The sequence below is a fragment of the Moschus berezovskii genome, chromosome 20, assembly GCF_049115385.1.
Source record: "Moschus berezovskii isolate FMDL1 chromosome 20, NW_MosBer_1.0, whole genome shotgun sequence".
NCBI classification, from domain to species: Eukaryota; Metazoa; Chordata; class Mammalia; order Artiodactyla; family Moschidae; genus Moschus; species Moschus berezovskii.
Genome location: NC_142479.1, coordinates 52,289,706 through 52,308,103, shown reverse-complemented (window position 1 = coordinate 52,308,103; position 18,398 = coordinate 52,289,706). Strand labels below are relative to the sequence as shown.

The window sequence follows — 18,398 nt, the reverse complement described above, 5'->3', positions numbered from 1 at the left end:
CTACATGACTTTGGGCTTGGTGATGAGTTTGTAGATATAACATAAAAAGTATGATCCATGGAAAAATATTGGTAAACTACACTTTTATTTATTTTTGGCTACACTGGCTTTTCTCTAGTTGTGGCAAGCGGAGGCTGCTCTCCAGTTGCAGTGTGAGGCTTCTCATTGCAGTGGCTTCTCCTGTTGCTGAATGTGGGCTCCAGGGCGCACAGGCTTCTGTAGGTGCAGCGTGAGGGCTCAGCAGTTGCGGGTCCCTGTGCTCTAGAGCACAGTTTCAATAGTTGGGGTGCATGGGCTTAGTTACTCCACAGCATGTAGGATCTTCCCAGACCAGGGACTGAACCAGTGTCTCCTGCATTGGCAGGGGGATTCTTTACCAGTGAGCTACCAGAAAGAAAGTGAAATCGCTCAGTCGTGTCCGACTCTTGGTGGCCCCATGGACTGTAGCCCGCCAGACTCCTCCATCCATGGGATTTTCCAGGCAAGAGTACTGGAGTAGGTTGCCATTTCCTTCTCCAGGGGAGTGAGCTACCAGGGAAGCCCAAAATTGGTAAACTGGATTTTACTAAAATTAAAAACTTCTGCTCAGTGAAAGACATTGTGAGAAGAAGAGACAAACCACAAAATTGTAGAAAATATTCACAAAACACATATCTGATAATTTGTATCTAAAATATACAAAGAACTCTTGGAATTCAACCATATAAATGAAAAATTCAATAAAAACAAGGAGAAAGATCTAAATGATATACAGATGACAAATAAACACATGAAATAATGCACAGACCAGATGTCATTCAGTTCAGTTCAGTTCAGTCGCCAGATGTCATTAGGGGATTTAAAATTAAAACAATAATGAACTATCACTATATACCTAATAGATAGCCAAAAACAAAAAAACTTAAAATACCCAAAGCTGGTGAAGATGAGGAACAATAAGAAACACATCTATTGCGGTGGGAATGTGAAATGGTAAACCAATTTGGGACACAGTTTGGAAATTTCTTACAAAATTAGACATTATCGTATCATACAACCCAGCAATCATGCTCCTAGGTATTTATGCAATTGATTGAAAACTCACGTCCATTCAAAAACATGTACACAAATATTTACAGCAATTTTATTCATAATCATCAAAAACTTGAAGCAATCAAGATGTCCTTTATACACCCATGATATGGAATATTAGTCAGCAATAAAAAATGATCTATCAAAACCATACAGTGACATGGAGGAATCTTAAATGAATATTGGTAAGTGAAAGAAGCCAGTCTGGAAAGTTTTCATACTGTATGGTTCTAAGTTTAATCCACTTTGGGAAAGGCAAAACTGTAGAGACAGTAACAAGATTAGTGGTTGACAAGGGCTGTGGGGTGAGAGAGAGAAGAACAGATTAAACACGGGGCATTTTAAGGGTGGTGAAACTATTCTGTGTAAAACTGTAGGGGTGGACACATGTCAATATGCACTTGTCAGAACCCACAGAACTGTACAACACGTGAATGAACCTTAATATAAACTATCAACTATAGTTGATAATAATGTATCAACATTGGTTCAATAATCATAACAAATGTATCACGCTAATGCAAGATGTTACTAATAGGGGAAACTGAGGAGGGGTGAGGGTGTGGGCTGAAGTGGGTATAGGGAACTCTGTGTAATATCTGCTCAATTTTTCTGTAACCCTAAAACTATACTAAAAAATAAAGTCTATTATTCTAAAATAAATAGACTAAAAGCAAAGAAACTAAAAAAAAAAACTTTTTTGGTTCTAAATATAAACGTAATACATATGTCTTTATATCATATGAGTGATATCAAACAAAATAATACATGGAAAGTACAAGATTTTATTATATTATACTTGCCTACTCTTCTTGACCTTAACATAGCTTTAGGTACAAAGAAACAAGATTGTAAGCAACAAAACATATTTCATTAAAAATCATCCACTGAGATCAAATGCCTTCTTAGAAATACCACGTTGACTATCTTCTTACGGTTTTTAAAATGTATGTTTTCCAATGTTTTGGTCGTACTGATCTTCCTTAATGAAAATATCTATGACACTTTGGGATGTGAACAAATCATCTTATGTCCTCCACCTCCACAAGCAAGTAATGATGCTTTCCACCCCTAGTCTTCATGTTGAAATTTACTGGCATGATTTAGCTCCGTAGATTTGGACGGAAATGCAGGTCTGACATGTAACATCAACATCAGGACTAAAAGTCCCAGGACTACAAACCACTGCAGAGGAAAATACAATGAAGTAGATTATTATAATTTCAGTTAAAGGTATTTTATACCAATAATACAAATTGCCATCAATGTCACACCACTGAAATCCTATATCTATGTTCTACTACCCATAATGTTCAACCAGTTAAACTGTGGAAGATTATTTATGAGTTGTTTTTTTTCTTGGCTCAGCTGAGCAGGTTGAAGGATCTTAGTTCCCCAACCACGGATTAAACCCGGAGCTAAATGGCAACCCACTCCAGTACTCTTGCCTGGAGAATCCTATGGACGGAGGAGCCTGGCAGGCTGCAGTCCATGGCGTCGCAAGGAGTCGGACATGACTGAGCAACCTCACTTATGGCAGTGAAAGTGGAGTCCCAACCACTGGAGTCAGGGAACCCCTTATTTATGAATTTTAAATACTGTTATCTGATTATCTTAGATAGCACTGTAATAGAAAGTTAGAATCTTAGCTACTTTTTCCTTTAGTAGCATCTTCCAGAAACTTCTGCATTGCTCCATTTATGAGTTTCTATTTCTTGTTTTCTAGTTCCTATTTCTAATTTCTAGGCAGGACCATTTTGTTTCCTTTCATAGTACAGTATGCTATACAGATATTTTGTAATACAAAAGACTATACTAGGCAGAATTAATATACATGAAGATAACTGTTTAGAAATTTGGGCTTCAAATTTTTACTTCCCTTTAACTAAATACATTTCTTTGGTTAAGAAAATCACTATAAATATTCAGTTCAATTATGCTAAGAGAATTCTGACTATATAACCTAAATAACTAGATATGTGTATTTTATAATTACCACAACAGGTAGCGCAATTGCTGTGCAGACCTTCATTCTTTCCAAAGCCTGGACGACAGCTATCCATACGTACTATTTGAAAACTGTGATCCACAAAATGCATGGCTGGTAGAGTTTTATTTAGATCATGGTTGAAAATATATGCTTGGCTCCGGAAAAATTCTTCTATTCGATTTCTTGCCTAAGATTTTAAAACACCAGAGAGAAGTACAATCACTAAACTCGGAACCAAATTTCTTCTCCTACATCAGAGGTAATGAAACATAATACAAGCATGGCACTGCTTTACATAACATATAAACTCCTGAAAAGTTGCATGTTAATACCAAAATTAGTTTAGCCTGAACTTATCGATTATTGTCAATTTTTATATACAACAGTTAAGAAGAATTAAAATGAGGTTGAAAAGCACTTGTTCTGAATTATTTGCAGCATGTCTATTCCATATGTAGATAACTGGGAGTTGATTGTTTCTAGCTGGATCATGGAAAAAGCAAGAGAGTTCCAGAAAAACATCTATTTCTGCTTCATTGACTATGCCAAAGCCTTTGACTCAGTGGATCACAATAAACTGTGGAAAATTCTGAAAGAGATGGGAACACCAGACCACCTGACCTGCCTCTTGAGAAACCTGTATGCAGGTCAGGAAGCAACAGTTAGAACAGGACATGGAACAACGGACTGGTTCCAAATAGGAAAAGGAGTACGTCAAGGCTGTATATTGTCACCCTGCTTATTTAACTTATATGCAGAGTACATCATGAGGAACGCTGGGCTGGAAGAAGCACAAGCTGGAATCAAGACTGCCAGGAGAAATATCAATAAACTCAGATATGCAGATGACACCACCCTTATGGCAGAAAGTGAAGAGGAACTAAAAAGCCTCCTGATGAAAGTGAAAGAGGAGAGTGAAAAAGTTGGCTTGAAGCTCAACATTCAGAAAACTAAGATCATAGCATCTGGTCCCATCACTTCATGGGAAATAGATGGGGAAACAGTGGAAACAGTGTCAGACTTTACTTTTTTGGGCTCCAAAATCACTGCGGATGCTGACTGCAGCCATGAAATTAAAAGACGCTTACTCCTTGGAAGGAAAGTTATGACCAACCTAGATAGCATATTAAAAAGCAGAGACATTACTTTTCCAACCATGTCCATCTAGTCAAGGCTATGGTTTTTCCAGTGGTCATGGATAGATGTGGGAGTTGGACTGTGAAGAAAGCTGATCGCCAAAGAATTGATGCTTTTGAACTGTGGTGTTGGAGAAGACTCTTAAGAGTCCCTTGGACTGCAAGGAGATCCAACCAGTCCATTCTAAAGGAGATCAGTCCTGGGTGTTCATTGGAAGGACTGATGCTAAAGCTGAAAGTCCAATACTTTGGCCACCTCATGAGAAGAGTTGACTCTCTGGAAAAGACTGATTCTGGGAGGGACTGGGGGCAGGAGGAGAAGGGGACAGAGAATGAGATGGCTGCATGGCTTCACTGACTCGATGGACATGAGTTTGAGTGAACTCCGGGAGTTGGTGGTGGACAGGGAGGCCGGGCGTGCTGTGATTCATGGGGTCGCAAAGAGTTGGACACAACTGAGCAACTGAACTGAACTGAACTCCAAAGAGCCAAGCAAGATGAAAACCAAAACTTTAATTTGCATTACAGACTAATGGTGTAAATTTTATTTTTTGAGCACAGGGCTTAAATAGTAACTAATAATAACCCATAAACCATGCACAATGTTAAGGGTATGGGCTTTAGGACTAGAGGAGGAGAATGAAGGTATTTTTTTAGACTATGTCCTGAGCCTCAAATAAGGCAGAGGAGAGAGCAATTATCATGATCAGTAAAGACACAGTTTTGGAAAAACCAATGTTTTAACCTAGAATGACATGATTATAAGGCTGTTCATTATTTATTTATTTTTATAAGGCTGTTAATTTTTTAAAATGAATTTATTTTTGGCTGTGCTGGGTCTTCATTGCTGGGCAGTATTCTCTCCAGCTGCAGAGAGTGGGGGCTACTCTCTAGTTGCAGTGCACGGGTTTCTCATTGTGGTGGCTTGTCTTGTTGTGGTGCTTGGGCTCAAGGGCACAGGGGCTTCAGAAATTGCAGCATGTGAGCTAAGTAGTTGCGGCTCCTAAGCTCTAGAGCACAGGCTGAGTAATTGTGGTGCAGGGGCCTAGTTGCTCCATAGCATGTGGAGTCTTCCTGGATCAGGGATCAAACCCGTGTCTCCTGTATTGGCAGGTGAATTATTTACCACTGAGCCACCAAGGAAGCCCCACTGAGCCACCAAGGAAGCCCTGTAAGGCTGTTTTTCAAGCTGCTGCTTGGTTACATTTGGAGAACAAAGACCAGTGATCCATCCTTCTTCTATCATAGGAAAAATACATAATATTAACCTGGGGATATATAATATACCAAACATACCGTTCCAAGACAAAACATTTTAAAATAGCTAAGACTCTCACAATTTCAGTTTATAAAACTGAAACCAGTATCAGTAATATTTCATACTTAAGTTTTTAAACAGCTTTGTTTACTATTCAAATACTTTCCCCCTACACTGAAATTCTCACCTGGAGGATATTATGATTAGTGGTATCTTCACAGTCAATAGACTCATTGCATGTGCCTTTCCACCCTGGTGCAAAAGGATTAACTGGAGGGGGAAAAAAATGACATCTTCACAAAACGATTCCAAAAAGTTCCAAACATTCCAATAAAGTTCCAAATGCTGAATTTAGAATACATGTGTGCATGTGTTTAATCTATGTAATCCTAGAAAGGTGCACAATTTGAATAATTTATACATTATGATTTCACTCCATCTGGGGGCTAATGGAGGTAACTACAAGGCTTTAAAATGAATAGAAATAAATTTGGTTTGGTTTCCCCCTTTTGTGAAGTTCTCAAAAATACAATTTAAAATTCTATAAGAAGTTATAACTTAAATAGTAGCTGCATAGTTAAAGGCCATATTTATAAAATGCTATTGCTGCTGCTGCTGCTGCTGCTGTGTCACTTCAGTCGTGTCCGACTCTGTGTGACCCCATAGACAGAAGCCCACCAGGGTCCCTCGTCCCTGGGATTCTCCAGGCAAGAACACTGGAGTGGGTTGCCATTTCCTTCTCCAATGTGTGAAAGTGAAAAGTGAAAGTGATGTCGCTCAGTCGTGTCTGACCCTTAGCGACCCCACGGACTGCAGCCTACCAGGCTGCTCCATCCATGGGATTTTCTAGGCAAGAGTACTGGAGTGGCTTGCCATTGCCTTCTCCGAAAATGCTATTGACTTCTCAAAAATAGGCAACAATATATCATAGTTGAATGCAAATAATTAATGTGCTAATTTTTAAAACCACAATCAGGCTAAGAACAACAATATATTTTAGTGCTTAACAAGCATTTAAAGCCTACTACTTATTTCTCATATTAATATGGTAATTAATTCTGTAATAAGATTAAACTCATAAATTTAAAGAAATATTAAAATTTTTTACCTTGAAAGGCTATAAATAGCTCATGAACGAGGCCATGTTTTGGAACTTTAACAAAATGGCATTTATATGATGGTTCTATGATATGGCATGACAAATCAAAGATTAAATTATCCAAGATTTTCTTCAGGACTCGAAAAAGCAGATCATTATATTTTCCTACACAAGATTTTGTGGTAAAACGTACAGCCATCTGATATGAATAGTCAGGTTCCCGATAGGCTTTAAAAAAAAAAAGATGAGAATAAAACAATTGTGCCTAGCATCAATTTCCAAATAACATGTAATATTAAATACCATCAATCTTGCAAACCACCACAGAAACTTAATTTATCTAATAAAATGTTTTAAGGGCTTCTCAGGTGGCACAGTGCAGGAGTGGCCAATGTGGGAGATGCAAAAAGATGCAGGTTCAATCCCTAGGTAAGGAAGATTCTCCTGGAGAAGGAAATGGCAACCCATTCCAGTATTCTTGCCTAGAGCATCCCATGGACAGAGGAGCCTGGTGAGCTATAGTCGATGGGATCTCCAAGAGTCAGACATGACTGAGGAACTGAGCACAAAATGTTTTAACAATTTGTCCTCATGAAGAGATGTAAAACTAATGACTTTAATGAAAAAGGTCATTTTGTCTGATATATTATCTACTCAGTACAAGAGAAGATATAGCTTCTGTGGGTGCCCTATATATGTAAGTTGAAAGTATCAAGAAAAAAATAAGATTTTGGTGGGGAGAGTCTTAGTTTACAGAAGTATCATTGGTGTCAGCACTGTCCAGTGAAAAGGATCATTAATTTGCTTTTATGGAATTAAACATCAAATTTTAAATTACCTAGCAAAACTGTGATAATGCTGATTGTGACTGCATACCTAGACAGTGAGAAGTAGGAGGCTGAAAGAGGATTATTTAGGACACACTATTTTGATGTCAATTTGAGGTTCCTTGGTCAGACACATTTCAGTTCAGTTCAGTTGCTCAGTTGTGTCCTACTCTGCAACCCCATGAACCGCAGCACGCCAGGCCTCCCTGTCCATCACCAACTCCAGGAGTCCACCCAAACCCATGTCCCTTGAGTCGGTGATTCCATCCAATCAACTCATCCTCTGTCACCCCCTTCTCCTGCCCTCAATCTTTCCCAGCATCAGGGTCTTTTCAAATGAGTCAGCTCTTCGCATGAGGTGGCCAAAGTATTGGAGTTTCAGCTTTAACATCAGTCCTTCCAATGAACACCCAGGACTGATCTCCTTTAGGATGGACTGGTTGGATCTCCTTGCAGTCCAAGGACTCTCAAGAGTCTTCTCCAACACCACAGTTCAAAAGCATCAATTCTTCGGTGCTCAGCCTTCTTTATAGTCCAACTCTCACATCCATACATGACCACGGGAAAAACCATAGCCTTGACTAGACGGACCTTTGTGGACAAAGTAATGTCTCTGCTTTATAATATGCTGTCTAGGTTGGTCATAACTTTCCTTACAAGGAGTAAGCGTCTTTTAATTTCATGGCTGCAATCAGCATCCGCAGTGATTCTGGAGCCCAAAAAATAAAGTCAGCCACTGTTTCCACTGTTTCCCCATCTATTTGCCATGAAGTGATGAGACCGGATGCCATGATCTTTGTTTTCTGAATGTTGAGCTTCAAGCCAACCTTTTCACTCTCCTCTTTCACTTTCATCAAGAGGCTTTTTAGTTCCTCTTCACTTTCTGCCATAAGGGTGGTGTCATCTGCATATCTGAGGTTATTAATATTTCTCCCACAACCTTGATTCCAGCTTGTGCTCCTCCAGCCCAGCGTTCCTCACGATGTACTCTGCATATAAGTTAAATAAGCAGGGTGACAATATACAGCCTTGATATACTCCTTTTCCTATTTGGAACCAGCCATATTTAAAGTACTCTATAAGCCATACCGATTATATATAATAGATTCATTTACACTAAATAAAGAAACCATATACTTAATTCTGATCCAAACTAAATTATAAGTTAAAATATGCCTTTATTCTTACCAAAGATCATAAAGTCATATCTCTGCTTTACTACCTTTTCTTCTTGGGTTTCTGCTTTGATAGTCTTATAAGAAAAACTGCATGTATAAAGTCCAGACAAAGGCTCCAGAAAGTCTTTCACCATCAGCTTTCCTGTATTAGTTATATTTATTCTATTGTTTCCTAAACAGAAAGAGTAAATGAGTTGGTTATTTAACATGTAACAATTCAAACACTATTTAGTAAACTTGGGGTTACAAATACATATGAAAATTTATAAATTAATGGACAATTTTAACTTCAAGAATTCAACAAAGTCTTAATTCTGGTGTATTATTCAATGGAAAACCACATGATAAGTACACTTTTGAAATATGTTTTGGTTTTCTTTAATTCAATTCTTGGCATCTAATTTCAATTGATTTATACCAGTAATTCAGTAAATGAGATTATAGTACCTTATAGTACGATGCAATTTCTTCATATAAGATAAAAATTAATAATCCTTACATTCTAAGACACCCTTATAACATCATGAAAAATTACAAATTAGTTACTTCATTTCCTATCACAGATGCTGCAAAGATAAATTTTAGGTTTTACAAAAACTTCTGAACTAATAAGGCTTTGGGAGGAAAGGTACAAAAATTATTGCTTCAGGTTTATGCATAGGGAGAAAATAAGGCACAGACCAGGTTATGACTGTCTAAATACTGAGTAAGTGAAACTTCAGTTAAAATTAAGTGTTGTACAACTTTTTCATTCTCGTAAATAATAGTGCTTTTCTAAAAAAAAGGTTTGCATCATTAAAAAAAGAATATATTAAAATCAAATAACTTACCTGTTAATGGCTTTTCATTAGGCCCAACCCATAAGTAGGTGGGGTCCACTGTTTCTCTTTCTGCACGTTTAAAGTCCATACACACAAGGACTGGGCTGTTGTGATGTAATTTTACATATACTTTCACTATGACAAATAAAACAGTATATAACTACATTATATAGCAAAATTTAAATTAATAAACACACTTCCTACCATTTTGTCCCAAAGTTACTTTGATTAGTTCTCTTTGGATTTCACGGTTTTTAAAAATCAGCATGTCATTATAACATTTGGAAAACTAAAGTCCTTTTTACTTCTCATAGACTTTTAAAACTCTAGACTGCCAGAGTCATTTTTTTTCTGTGATAGCATAGTGTTTATAAAAATGTACATAATACATTTTAGTGTACAGATTCAGAACCAGAATCAAAAAAATTTGAAGCGTTGGTAGAATCAATTAAAGATCAGAAACGGATCTTTTTGCTTGCAAAACTATTTTAAAGATGATCATTATCATCCCCAAGGCAAATGTGATATTTAGTTGTAAATGTCCTCTGTTAGGAACAATAATTCAGTCTATGTGGAACACATAAAGCAAGATTTTCTGCAATTCCTACTCTATCTCGGATTTGATGGAAGCAGCAACAATGTACTTGGAACAATACTGTCCCACAAGATACTAATTTTAAAGCCCGCTGAACACCAGGCTCTGAACCTATAAAGAAGATACTGTACGACAATTCGGCGGTGGCACAGAGGGGGCGGGGCTCCCCAAACGGAGCGATTCCAAATCTAACCAATGCTACGAACCGGCCCAAAGTCATCTAAAGTTAGCTGTGTGACTAAATTTGCTTGGGGAGTGTGTGAAAGTTTTATCGGTGACAAATGACATTTCAGCTGAGCCGGAAATGATGTGTAGGAGTTCTAGTTAACGAAGGGATAAGGACTTTCCAAACAGAGGGACTTCCAGGCCCGGAAATCACTCCTCTGAGCTGGCCTCGGAGGTTGCAAAGCAGCAGGGACATTCTGAAGAGAGGTGGTATCAGACAAAGAGCTATAAATTGAATCTTAGCTCCTCACAAGCCGTGCTTCTTTAGGCGAGGTTCTTTAGGCTACTGAGGCGCAGTGGCGTCGCTGTAAGGATGAAACGATGCAACAACCTCCAGGAAGTGCAGAGCACACAGTAGACGTTCTACAAATTTTTGCTCCATTTCTTTGCTCGGGAAAAACCTCAGCAGAGCCACGGGGCCCCCGGCTCTTCGGATGGACTCTGCGAGTGAAGAGGTCCTCATTACCTGGGTGTCCCGGCTTGCCATAGATGAAGCCTTTCTCAGTGCGTTCGGAATTACGCTGCCATCCAACTGCGGAGGAAAAAAAAAAAAACAACCACTGACCAAGTGGAAGCGGAGCCGGAGCTCAGACTGGGGCGGGGCGGGGCGAAACGGGGAGGCTGGACCGCTGCGAGAAGCCTGGGGGCCGGGCGGGAGGAGCCCCACCTCCTGTGAGGTACCAGAGCACCGCGGAGAGTAGGACCCACGCTCGCATCACGACTCAGGGGCTAGCGTCGCGGGAGGGTTAGGCGTCGAGGGCCGGGCTCCTTCCTACCTCAGCCCCAGCGCCACGCCTCCCCATCTCTCCTCCACCGAGCGGAGCAAACCGCCAGGGTCCGCTCCCCTACCGTGCGTAGCTACAAAGGGAGCGGACGCGCAGGAGAGCGCGAGCGTGCTCCGCGGCCTGTCGAGCGTGGGCGGGGCCGGGGGCGGGGCTTGTGCAGAGGGCTGGGCCTTGGCAGGTGCACCGGAGGCGAGCGCCCCGCCCCTCGCGCGCACGCGGCCGCTGTCATGCGGGTGCTTCCGGTGCTTCGCGCCTCCAATCTGGCGCCATTTTCCCCGCGCTCTTGTCCGCTTAGTTCTCTGGGCCGTCGGTGAGAGAAGAAAAGCCTTGGCGTTTTAGTCATTTCCTTAGTCTAGGAGCTTAAGAGATCGACGAGAGGAACATGGTGGGCGCAATGGGATAGGGCGGATAGGGGATGAGATTACATTAGGATCTGAGGAAAGAGAAGCTTCCACTTCACTGGAAGCAGAGAGCCCCGCGTGCGAATTCCCTATGCCTTTCTTATGAATTATCTGGAACAGTGTGCACAATCTTTTTAAAATTCTTAACTCCCAGTTTTCACCCACCTGTGTTCTAACCCACAGAATGAAGAACCTGAAGAACTAGTGCACCAACAAGGCGTCTCCAGGCGTTTGCACTCTAGAGGAACGTTTAACCTTCATTTTCAACTTCCAGTATCATACGATGTTGAGAGACTCCACTGGCAAATGTATCCGGGGTTGTGAAGTAAGCCTGCTTTAACAAAAACACGAGCCCAGTTGAAAGGCAAGATCTCCAAATGCTTTTTTTGCAGGGTAGATTCTCAGTCAAGATCAGCGAGCTCCAAAAGAGACCAGGCCAGTGTCTTTCATGGTTCCTCCTTGGCTTCTCATTTAGTGGCCTGGAAAGCCCTGTGTATTGTCTGTTTCTTAGCAGCGGGACACCCTCAGTCGTGGTTTTGAGTAGGCTGGTGGGTAGAGAGCCCAAGGTTCAGACAGGGTGCAGAATGATTATTTGGGGTGAGATCAAGAGTTTTCAGTTTTATTTCCTTTGAGCCGAGTCAGTACTTGGACTATCTCAGATGGCCCAGGAGCAGCCTTTGTCAGTGATTTCAGTTTTAGTCACTGTTAATTTTACCTACATAGCATAAGCCATGAAATGTGATTCAGTGAGTCAGATCCACCCTTGTCAGTTACCGTGTCTAGATTCATGGTTTAGTCTCAACTGTTCCCGTCTTAAAGTAATGATAATGAAGACAAATTTAGGCATTATCTCTGATTCCCTGGAAGTTTATAATTAAATCCATAGTGTTTTATTAGCTTCCCAGTTATAAGTAATTGATCCTTTAAACCCTGTGTGATCAACTATGAATACTATAAGAAGAGACTTAACCAAATGAGTAGTGATTTGTTCAAAGAATCCATCTACTCTTTTAAAACAAACTTTTAATTTTAGAACAGTTTTAGATTTACAGAAAAATTGTGAAGATAGTACCGAGTTCTCATGTATGCCCACCTATTTCCTTATAATTAACATCTTACATTTGTTATGATACCTTTCTCACAAGTAATGACCAATATTGATATCTTATTAAATAAAGTCCATACTTGATTTAGATTTCCTTCGTTTTTACCTAATGGCCTTTTTCTGCTCCAGGATCCCAGTCAGGATCCCTTGTTACATTTAGTCATCAAGTCTCCTTAGTGGTGACAGTTTCTCAGACATTTCTTGGTTTTGATGACCTTGACAGTTAATGAGTTTTGAGATGACATTGACTTGATCTGAACTGGTCAGGCTGTTTGCAAAATGCCTCTAGGTTAGACTGGAGCTTAACCAGTCTAAGTTAACCCTCTCGGTTAGGGTTTATGTATGGAGGGCTATGGAGGTGAAGTACCATATACAAGTATATATCAAGGGCACATACTGTCATGTTCCTTATATCATTGTTGTTGTTAACTTAATCACCTGCCTGAGATAGTATTTATCTGGTTTCTATGATATAAAGTTACTCTCTTTCCTATACCTTTTCATACTGTAATCTTTGGAAGAGTGTCACTATGTGAATCCCATTCTTTTTTAAAAAAATACTTTTCTTGGGGGGTGGGGTGCTTTGTGTGGCTTGTGGGATCTCAGTTCCCTGACCAGGGATTGAACCCAGGCCATGGCAGTGAAAGCCCGGAATCCTAATCACTAGGCTATAGAAACACCCATAAGTGAATCGCACACTTAAAGAGTGGGGATTTATGCTCTCCCTCCTTGAGGGTGAAATAGCTGCATGAATTATTTTACCCATTTACTCTTTATCTATCCCCTTAAGTATCACGTTCTGAGTCTGAAATACTCAATACTGAGCTAATTATTCACAGAGTAGTAACACATTCCACTGATAAGTATAAAGAACATTGTAATGGAAGCTAAACACCTTCTAAAACTTTTAATAACCAAATAACTATTCATCCTTACACCATCCCTGTGAAATTTTACAGTTCCTCTTCTGCTACTTTTGATGTGCTATTTTTGCCTTTAGAAACTAACAAACAACAAATTTCCCCTTTCGATACTAAAATTAGACCTAGTGTTTAGAGTATTTCTCTGAAATTGTTATTATCCTGTAGAACTCCATCCCATACAAGTTATAGAGATGCTGTCATGGTGCCATAATCATAAAACAAAGCCATTACAAGTTATTAACTCATTTAAAAATTATATACCTATATCTATATCTATATATCTCCTATACCAAGGCATATTTAAAATAAACTAAAATTCATAATTACAATATGTGTTCTTTAACTGGATAAGAATGGGTTTACTCTGGAATGGCCTGATGCATGAACTCCCAAACTTAAGTCTCAAATATACTTGTATATACCAACAACATACGTTTCTAACAAAGGCAAAAATGGTCTTTTTGAGAATCGTTTATATGTTTAACATACTGGGTAACTTTAAGAGGACTCACCTGAACAATGTCCCTTCAACCTCAGTGTGAGGAAAAATTCTGTTTTTTTAAAATTTTATGTTCACCTCCCCTTCCCTCTCCCTGTAGTCAAATGTGTGCTTGATCTCTATAACGTGGAAAGGATGCTGGGAAAAGATGTTCACTCTGTGTACAACTAACATCTTTGAGTCAATTTTACTGTCTTAGTGTATCTTCCCCTTCCCACCCCAATCTCTTAGCACTGATACGTTATGTATGTACTTTTGTAAGCTGTCTCAGATCCTATTTGGAAGAAGGTAAGGCAGTAGAAAATAAACACACATAAATACAGTGTGTAGTGTTTTCTGAGTGGTGGAAATAAACCAAGCAGTTTCCAAAAGGGAAAATAAAGTGAGAATATTGCTTCCAAAATTGAAAAAGTTGAGTTGATGAAAGTGCCAACACTTTTTGGAACTGTCTTAGAACTTCCTGAAAACTTGGACCAAGAACTTTTATTACGTGAAATGAAAAGTTGAGGAAGAAAAACATATTACATTTAATAGAATGCTCATTGATGGCATTCATGGCTGTCATCCCTGAATCTAGACCAGAAGTTCCAGATTTTGCTCAAGACAAACCTCTTTGAACTTAGACTTGCAAGAAAGCAATCCAGATCCTCCCTCCCGCCATGTGATATTACTGTCTTATCCATTATCCTTCTAAAATAGACATTTGGAGACAATTTACTGTCTTGCCATTTCCTTCCTATTGGGGTTCTCGGCTTTGACATTCAAAAGGAGGCTGGAGGCGCGGTAGATACCTCGGCGGTGAGCGTTCTTTAAAGCCGCCGCCAGCCAGCGCCGCTGTAACCCCGCGCACCGTCCGGTCGCCGGCTCCTGCCCCTTTCAATCTGCGCCGACGCGGCGGCCGGATCCCGGGGACTCCCCGCGCTGGGAATCTCCCGCCAGCTGCGCGCTGCGTCCCGGCGACGGCAGGAGCACGTGGAGCGGCTGGGTAGCCAGAGCGGCAGCTCCAGCTCAGCCCGGCGGCGAGATGGAAGGTGAGCCTCCAGCCTGCTTCTTTTCTAAGGGGTCTTTGAAATGCTCAACCGGTGCACGCAGCAGAGAGAGTTCCTTCTGAATCTCGGTTTTGCTTCTATTTATTTCTTTTGTCAAAAGTAAATAGGCATTTCAGAGGGCAAAGCGTGTCGGTTTTCATACATCTCTCATTTGCTACCTCCCCCCCCACCCCCAACCTAACTTTGGACAGTGATAATTTCTCTGCAGTTTTACCTCTTAGGGGTTGTCAGGGGTCAACTCTGATTCTGCAGAGGAGGAGTACTAATGGGGCGTCCCTGAAATGGCAGCAAACCTAAGGTGGAATAACGAATCCTTTTGCATGATTTTTTCGTCCATGGCTTCAGTGTCCATTGGAATTGGGCTAACCTGAGTGACTTCTTTAGGATGAAAGGTGACTTTTTTCCCCCCTAAGGGTAAATGCTGTCATATGGGAAGGTAAATTTTTAAGTAATGGCATTTGTGCTTCCCTTGATACTCAATCTTCTAATGGTAACTTATTTACTCAAAGCAAAAAATCAGGCTCACATGAAGAGTTTCATTTGAATTAATTTTGAAAGTCATTAAACTATCCTCACTTCCCCCCAAATTTTCAGTATTATTGGGATATATATACTTCCTTGGGATAACTAAAATTTCACGGTATTATTTTAAACTTTTCAACAGTCTTTTTATCAAGTGTTTCTAAAACCTTGAAAATGGCAGGTGCATCTCAAGTTGGAGAAGAAAATCAGAAAATAGAAAATCAGAATTTGTGAGAAATGTATTCATTCTATTAGTAAATGAGACACTGACACCTAATTAAAATGTTAACTTTATAAATAATTATTAATAGACTGGATATTTTCTTCATAATGATTGAAGGCTCTCTTATTGCCAGTATACCTTGATCTTTGGCCGCTTTAGGTCTAGGATCTATGAAGTTATTAAAACTTGATTGAATATGTCAGGACACAAAATAAATTTTGTTTCATGTATAATTGAGCACAGTACTGTGGTTGTAAATCTTTAATTTGCACTTGGGTATGTTTATAATTTTAAACTGACTTGGCACTTATACGTGTTTTTTTCCCCTCTGAGTAGAGCGCCAAATGATAAGTCAGTGCACAGTACATATTTAGTATTCTGTAAAAAAAAAAAAATTTAATGATCATTATTGAAAAATATTTCAAGGGTTTTCTCTTATGAAAAACTTTTTGCTTTAAATCAAGGTTTAAAAGTAAATCTAAAAATTCACATTTTGAATACTTTTGGTTTATGATGTGTAATTTTTATCATGTAAAGATTTCATTGGCCAAGAAAATGAAAAAATTAGGTTGTTATACACTAGAAAGAATCATTCAAAAACACTCAGGCTTTAATTATTTCAAATGAATTCCTGAGTTTATTTTTGTGAAGTGATAGATCAATACTCGAACACTATTTTTTCCTAGTCTTAATGATTATCGTTTCATTCTCAAGAATAACATATGAATTAGTGTAAGACAGTGGAAACGGGGATGTTTCTCTATAAATATTAATATTCCTGAATTCATTTATTTAATGTGAAATAAAGAAATTGTTAACTAAATAGCATAATTCAGGATATTAAAGCCCTAACAGTGACTTTTGATAAGCTGAATAAAAAGGGAATGAAAACTTGTGTAGAATTTTATTTGGAATGTACAGGCTATAAATGGAAAGAGAATACAGAATTGATTCACTAGGTGAGTTTAGATGAGTAGATTATATTCATAATCTGTGGAGATGGATGTTATATGGTATGCTTAATGCAATGATTTCACACTTAACAGAAAGGTTAGTGAGGTGAATTTGGCTATTCTAACATCATGTCCTTGAGGATCAGAGTATTTGGTGTAGCAAAATATCTAGTTTATTATAACCACTCAAGATTGGCTAATCTGGCCCATGTGTTTGATAGTTAAATAAAGTACTTTTATACTATTCTGGTATTTCGGTCCCAGTTTAGAATTTGACCTATAGTGTATACCTCTCATGTCTTGGCACCGTAAGCAAGTAGAGTACTTGATGAAGTACTTTTATTTTCTGCCTAATTTGGGGGTCAGATTAATATGCTATGGTTTATTGTGAAATGTGAAACTATATAGTCAATATTTCTTCAACATATAAAATCTTTTTTAAAAGTTATTCATTTTTTCATTCATCACCATTTATTGAGAATTTCTGTGTGTGAAGATGTCAGATGAAATAAGCTTTTGAAATAGAAAGTTTGTCATGTAAAGATGAAGAGTTAGTGCATGTAATAAATCAAGAGCTAGAATTGCTTTCTTTTCTCCCAATTTGTGATCCTGAATATTTTCTACACAGAAATTCTTTATGTTACTGAATTTTGTTATTTGTACTGTAATAATATCCCTTCTGTCTGATGGTTGAGAAATGGGTAGTTCACAAATACAAATTTTACAGGTATTGGCATATTTCTTATTTAATATAAAACTTTTGGGATTTCCCTGGTGGTCTGGTGGTTAAGAATCCTGCTTCCAATGCAGGCGATGCAGGTTCGATCCCAGGTCTGGGAATGAAGATCCCACATGCCATGAGTAAAGCCCATGTGCCACAACTGAGACCCAATGCAGCTAATTAAATAAATATTTACAAAACCTTTTTTATTTCAACATTATTGGGTAGAAATCTTTGTAAGTATTTGTTGCACAGACCCCTTATAAGTGAGGTCTACAAGAGAAAACTTCATCTTAGGGACCCAGACTCAGTATTCTGACCATCAGGTAATATATTGTTCTGTAGTATATTCTCATGGGGTTTTGAACTGTGTGGAGCTGAATGTCCCTACACTAAATATTCCCAGGTTATTGTGTAATTTTTGTCCTCTTCTTGATTTCAGCTTCCCACCACATGGCTTTTGTGGTAGCCATTTTTTTCATTTCTAGCTTCCTTTCTTTGTTCTGGATGGATGGTATTTACATAGATACAGCCTCCAGATGGTGGTTTACTAGCCCTCCGTTATGAACGTGTGAAGGTTGAACTGATAAAATTCAAAGGAACAAAAGCCACAGAAAGGTCATGGGGTCCTGGTAGAACATAATTTTAGAAAATTTCTGGTTGTGTTTCCTATAATCTAATATGCTGTTTCACACTTCCTTGTCTTCACTAAAATTTTCATCCCATTCTTTACCTTGTTATGCCTACTCATCTTTTCATGCATTATTACCATGACGGACCTCCTTCTCATGACTTTCCCTGGTGCTTTCTGGTGGTCACTCTATTCAGTCCCTCACCTCCATCCAGCTGGGCTAAGGGCCTTTCCTTACTATGCATACTTCACCCAATTATATTGAAATTATTTACCGATTTAAGTGTTTATTCCCCCACTGGTCTTTAAGCTTCTGAAGGCAGAAACTATTTTTGTATACTTATTTTTGTATACTCAGTGCAAAGAACAGTTCCTGGTTCATAAAA

At 39.0% G+C, this 18,398-nt stretch overlaps 2 protein-coding genes across 9 annotated transcripts in view; one reads left to right on the top strand and one right to left on the bottom strand.

Annotated features, from left to right (window-relative positions):
- Nucleotides 1–1,109: 1,109 nt before the first annotated feature.
- On the bottom strand, nucleotides 1,110–11,006 carry ZPBP2 (zona pellucida binding protein 2). Of its 4 annotated transcripts, none has more exons than XM_055407771.2 (8): nucleotides 10,868–11,006; nucleotides 10,667–10,732; nucleotides 9,390–9,515; nucleotides 8,570–8,731; nucleotides 6,564–6,782; nucleotides 5,643–5,725; nucleotides 3,068–3,248; nucleotides 1,110–2,256 (listed from the first exon to the last, which is right to left on the bottom strand). In XM_055407771.2, exons 1-8 carry the CDS (start codon nucleotides 10,914–10,916, stop codon nucleotides 2,162–2,164), a joined length of 981 nt encoding a protein of 326 aa, XP_055263746.1. In that variant the 5' UTR covers nucleotides 10,917–11,006; the 3' UTR covers nucleotides 1,110–2,161. The 4 variants fall into 4 exon arrangements, with proteins under 4 accessions (XP_055263746.1, XP_055263747.1, XP_055263748.1 ...); XM_055407772.2 differs by having other exon boundaries at nucleotides 3,098–3,248; XM_055407773.2 differs by having other exon boundaries at nucleotides 3,141–3,248.
- IKZF3 (IKAROS family zinc finger 3) overlaps nucleotides 10,914–18,398 on the top strand; it is a 95,637-nt gene continuing 88,152 nt past the window's right edge. For 2 of the 5 annotated variants that reach the window (XM_088829048.1, XM_088829047.1), the window contains exon 1: nucleotides 14,680–14,944. In XM_088829048.1, coding sequence (XP_088685174.1) covers nucleotides 14,938–14,944 — 7 coding nt within the window. In that variant the 5' untranslated portion in view covers nucleotides 14,680–14,937. Of the gene's footprint in view, nucleotides 11,051–11,569; nucleotides 11,712–14,662; nucleotides 14,945–18,398 lie in introns of those variants that run through there. The other 3 variants (XM_088829046.1, XM_088829045.1, XM_055407769.2) reach the window with 3 other exon arrangements.

Excerpts from the sequence above, each read along its gene's own strand:
- ZPBP2 (XM_055407771.2), bottom strand. The coding sequence starts at position 10,916 with ATGCGAGCGTGGGTCCTACTCTCCGCGGTGCTCTGGTACCTCACAGGA. Across the intron at positions 9,516-10,666 it reads TGGCAAGCCGGGACACCCAG|TGAAAGTATATGTAAAATTA; the intron begins GTAATGAGGACC and ends TATTTGTCATAG. Across the intron at positions 8,732-9,389 it reads TAATGAAAAGCCATTAACAG|GAAACAATAGAATAAATATA; the intron begins GTAAGTTATTTG and ends CTTTCTGTTTAG.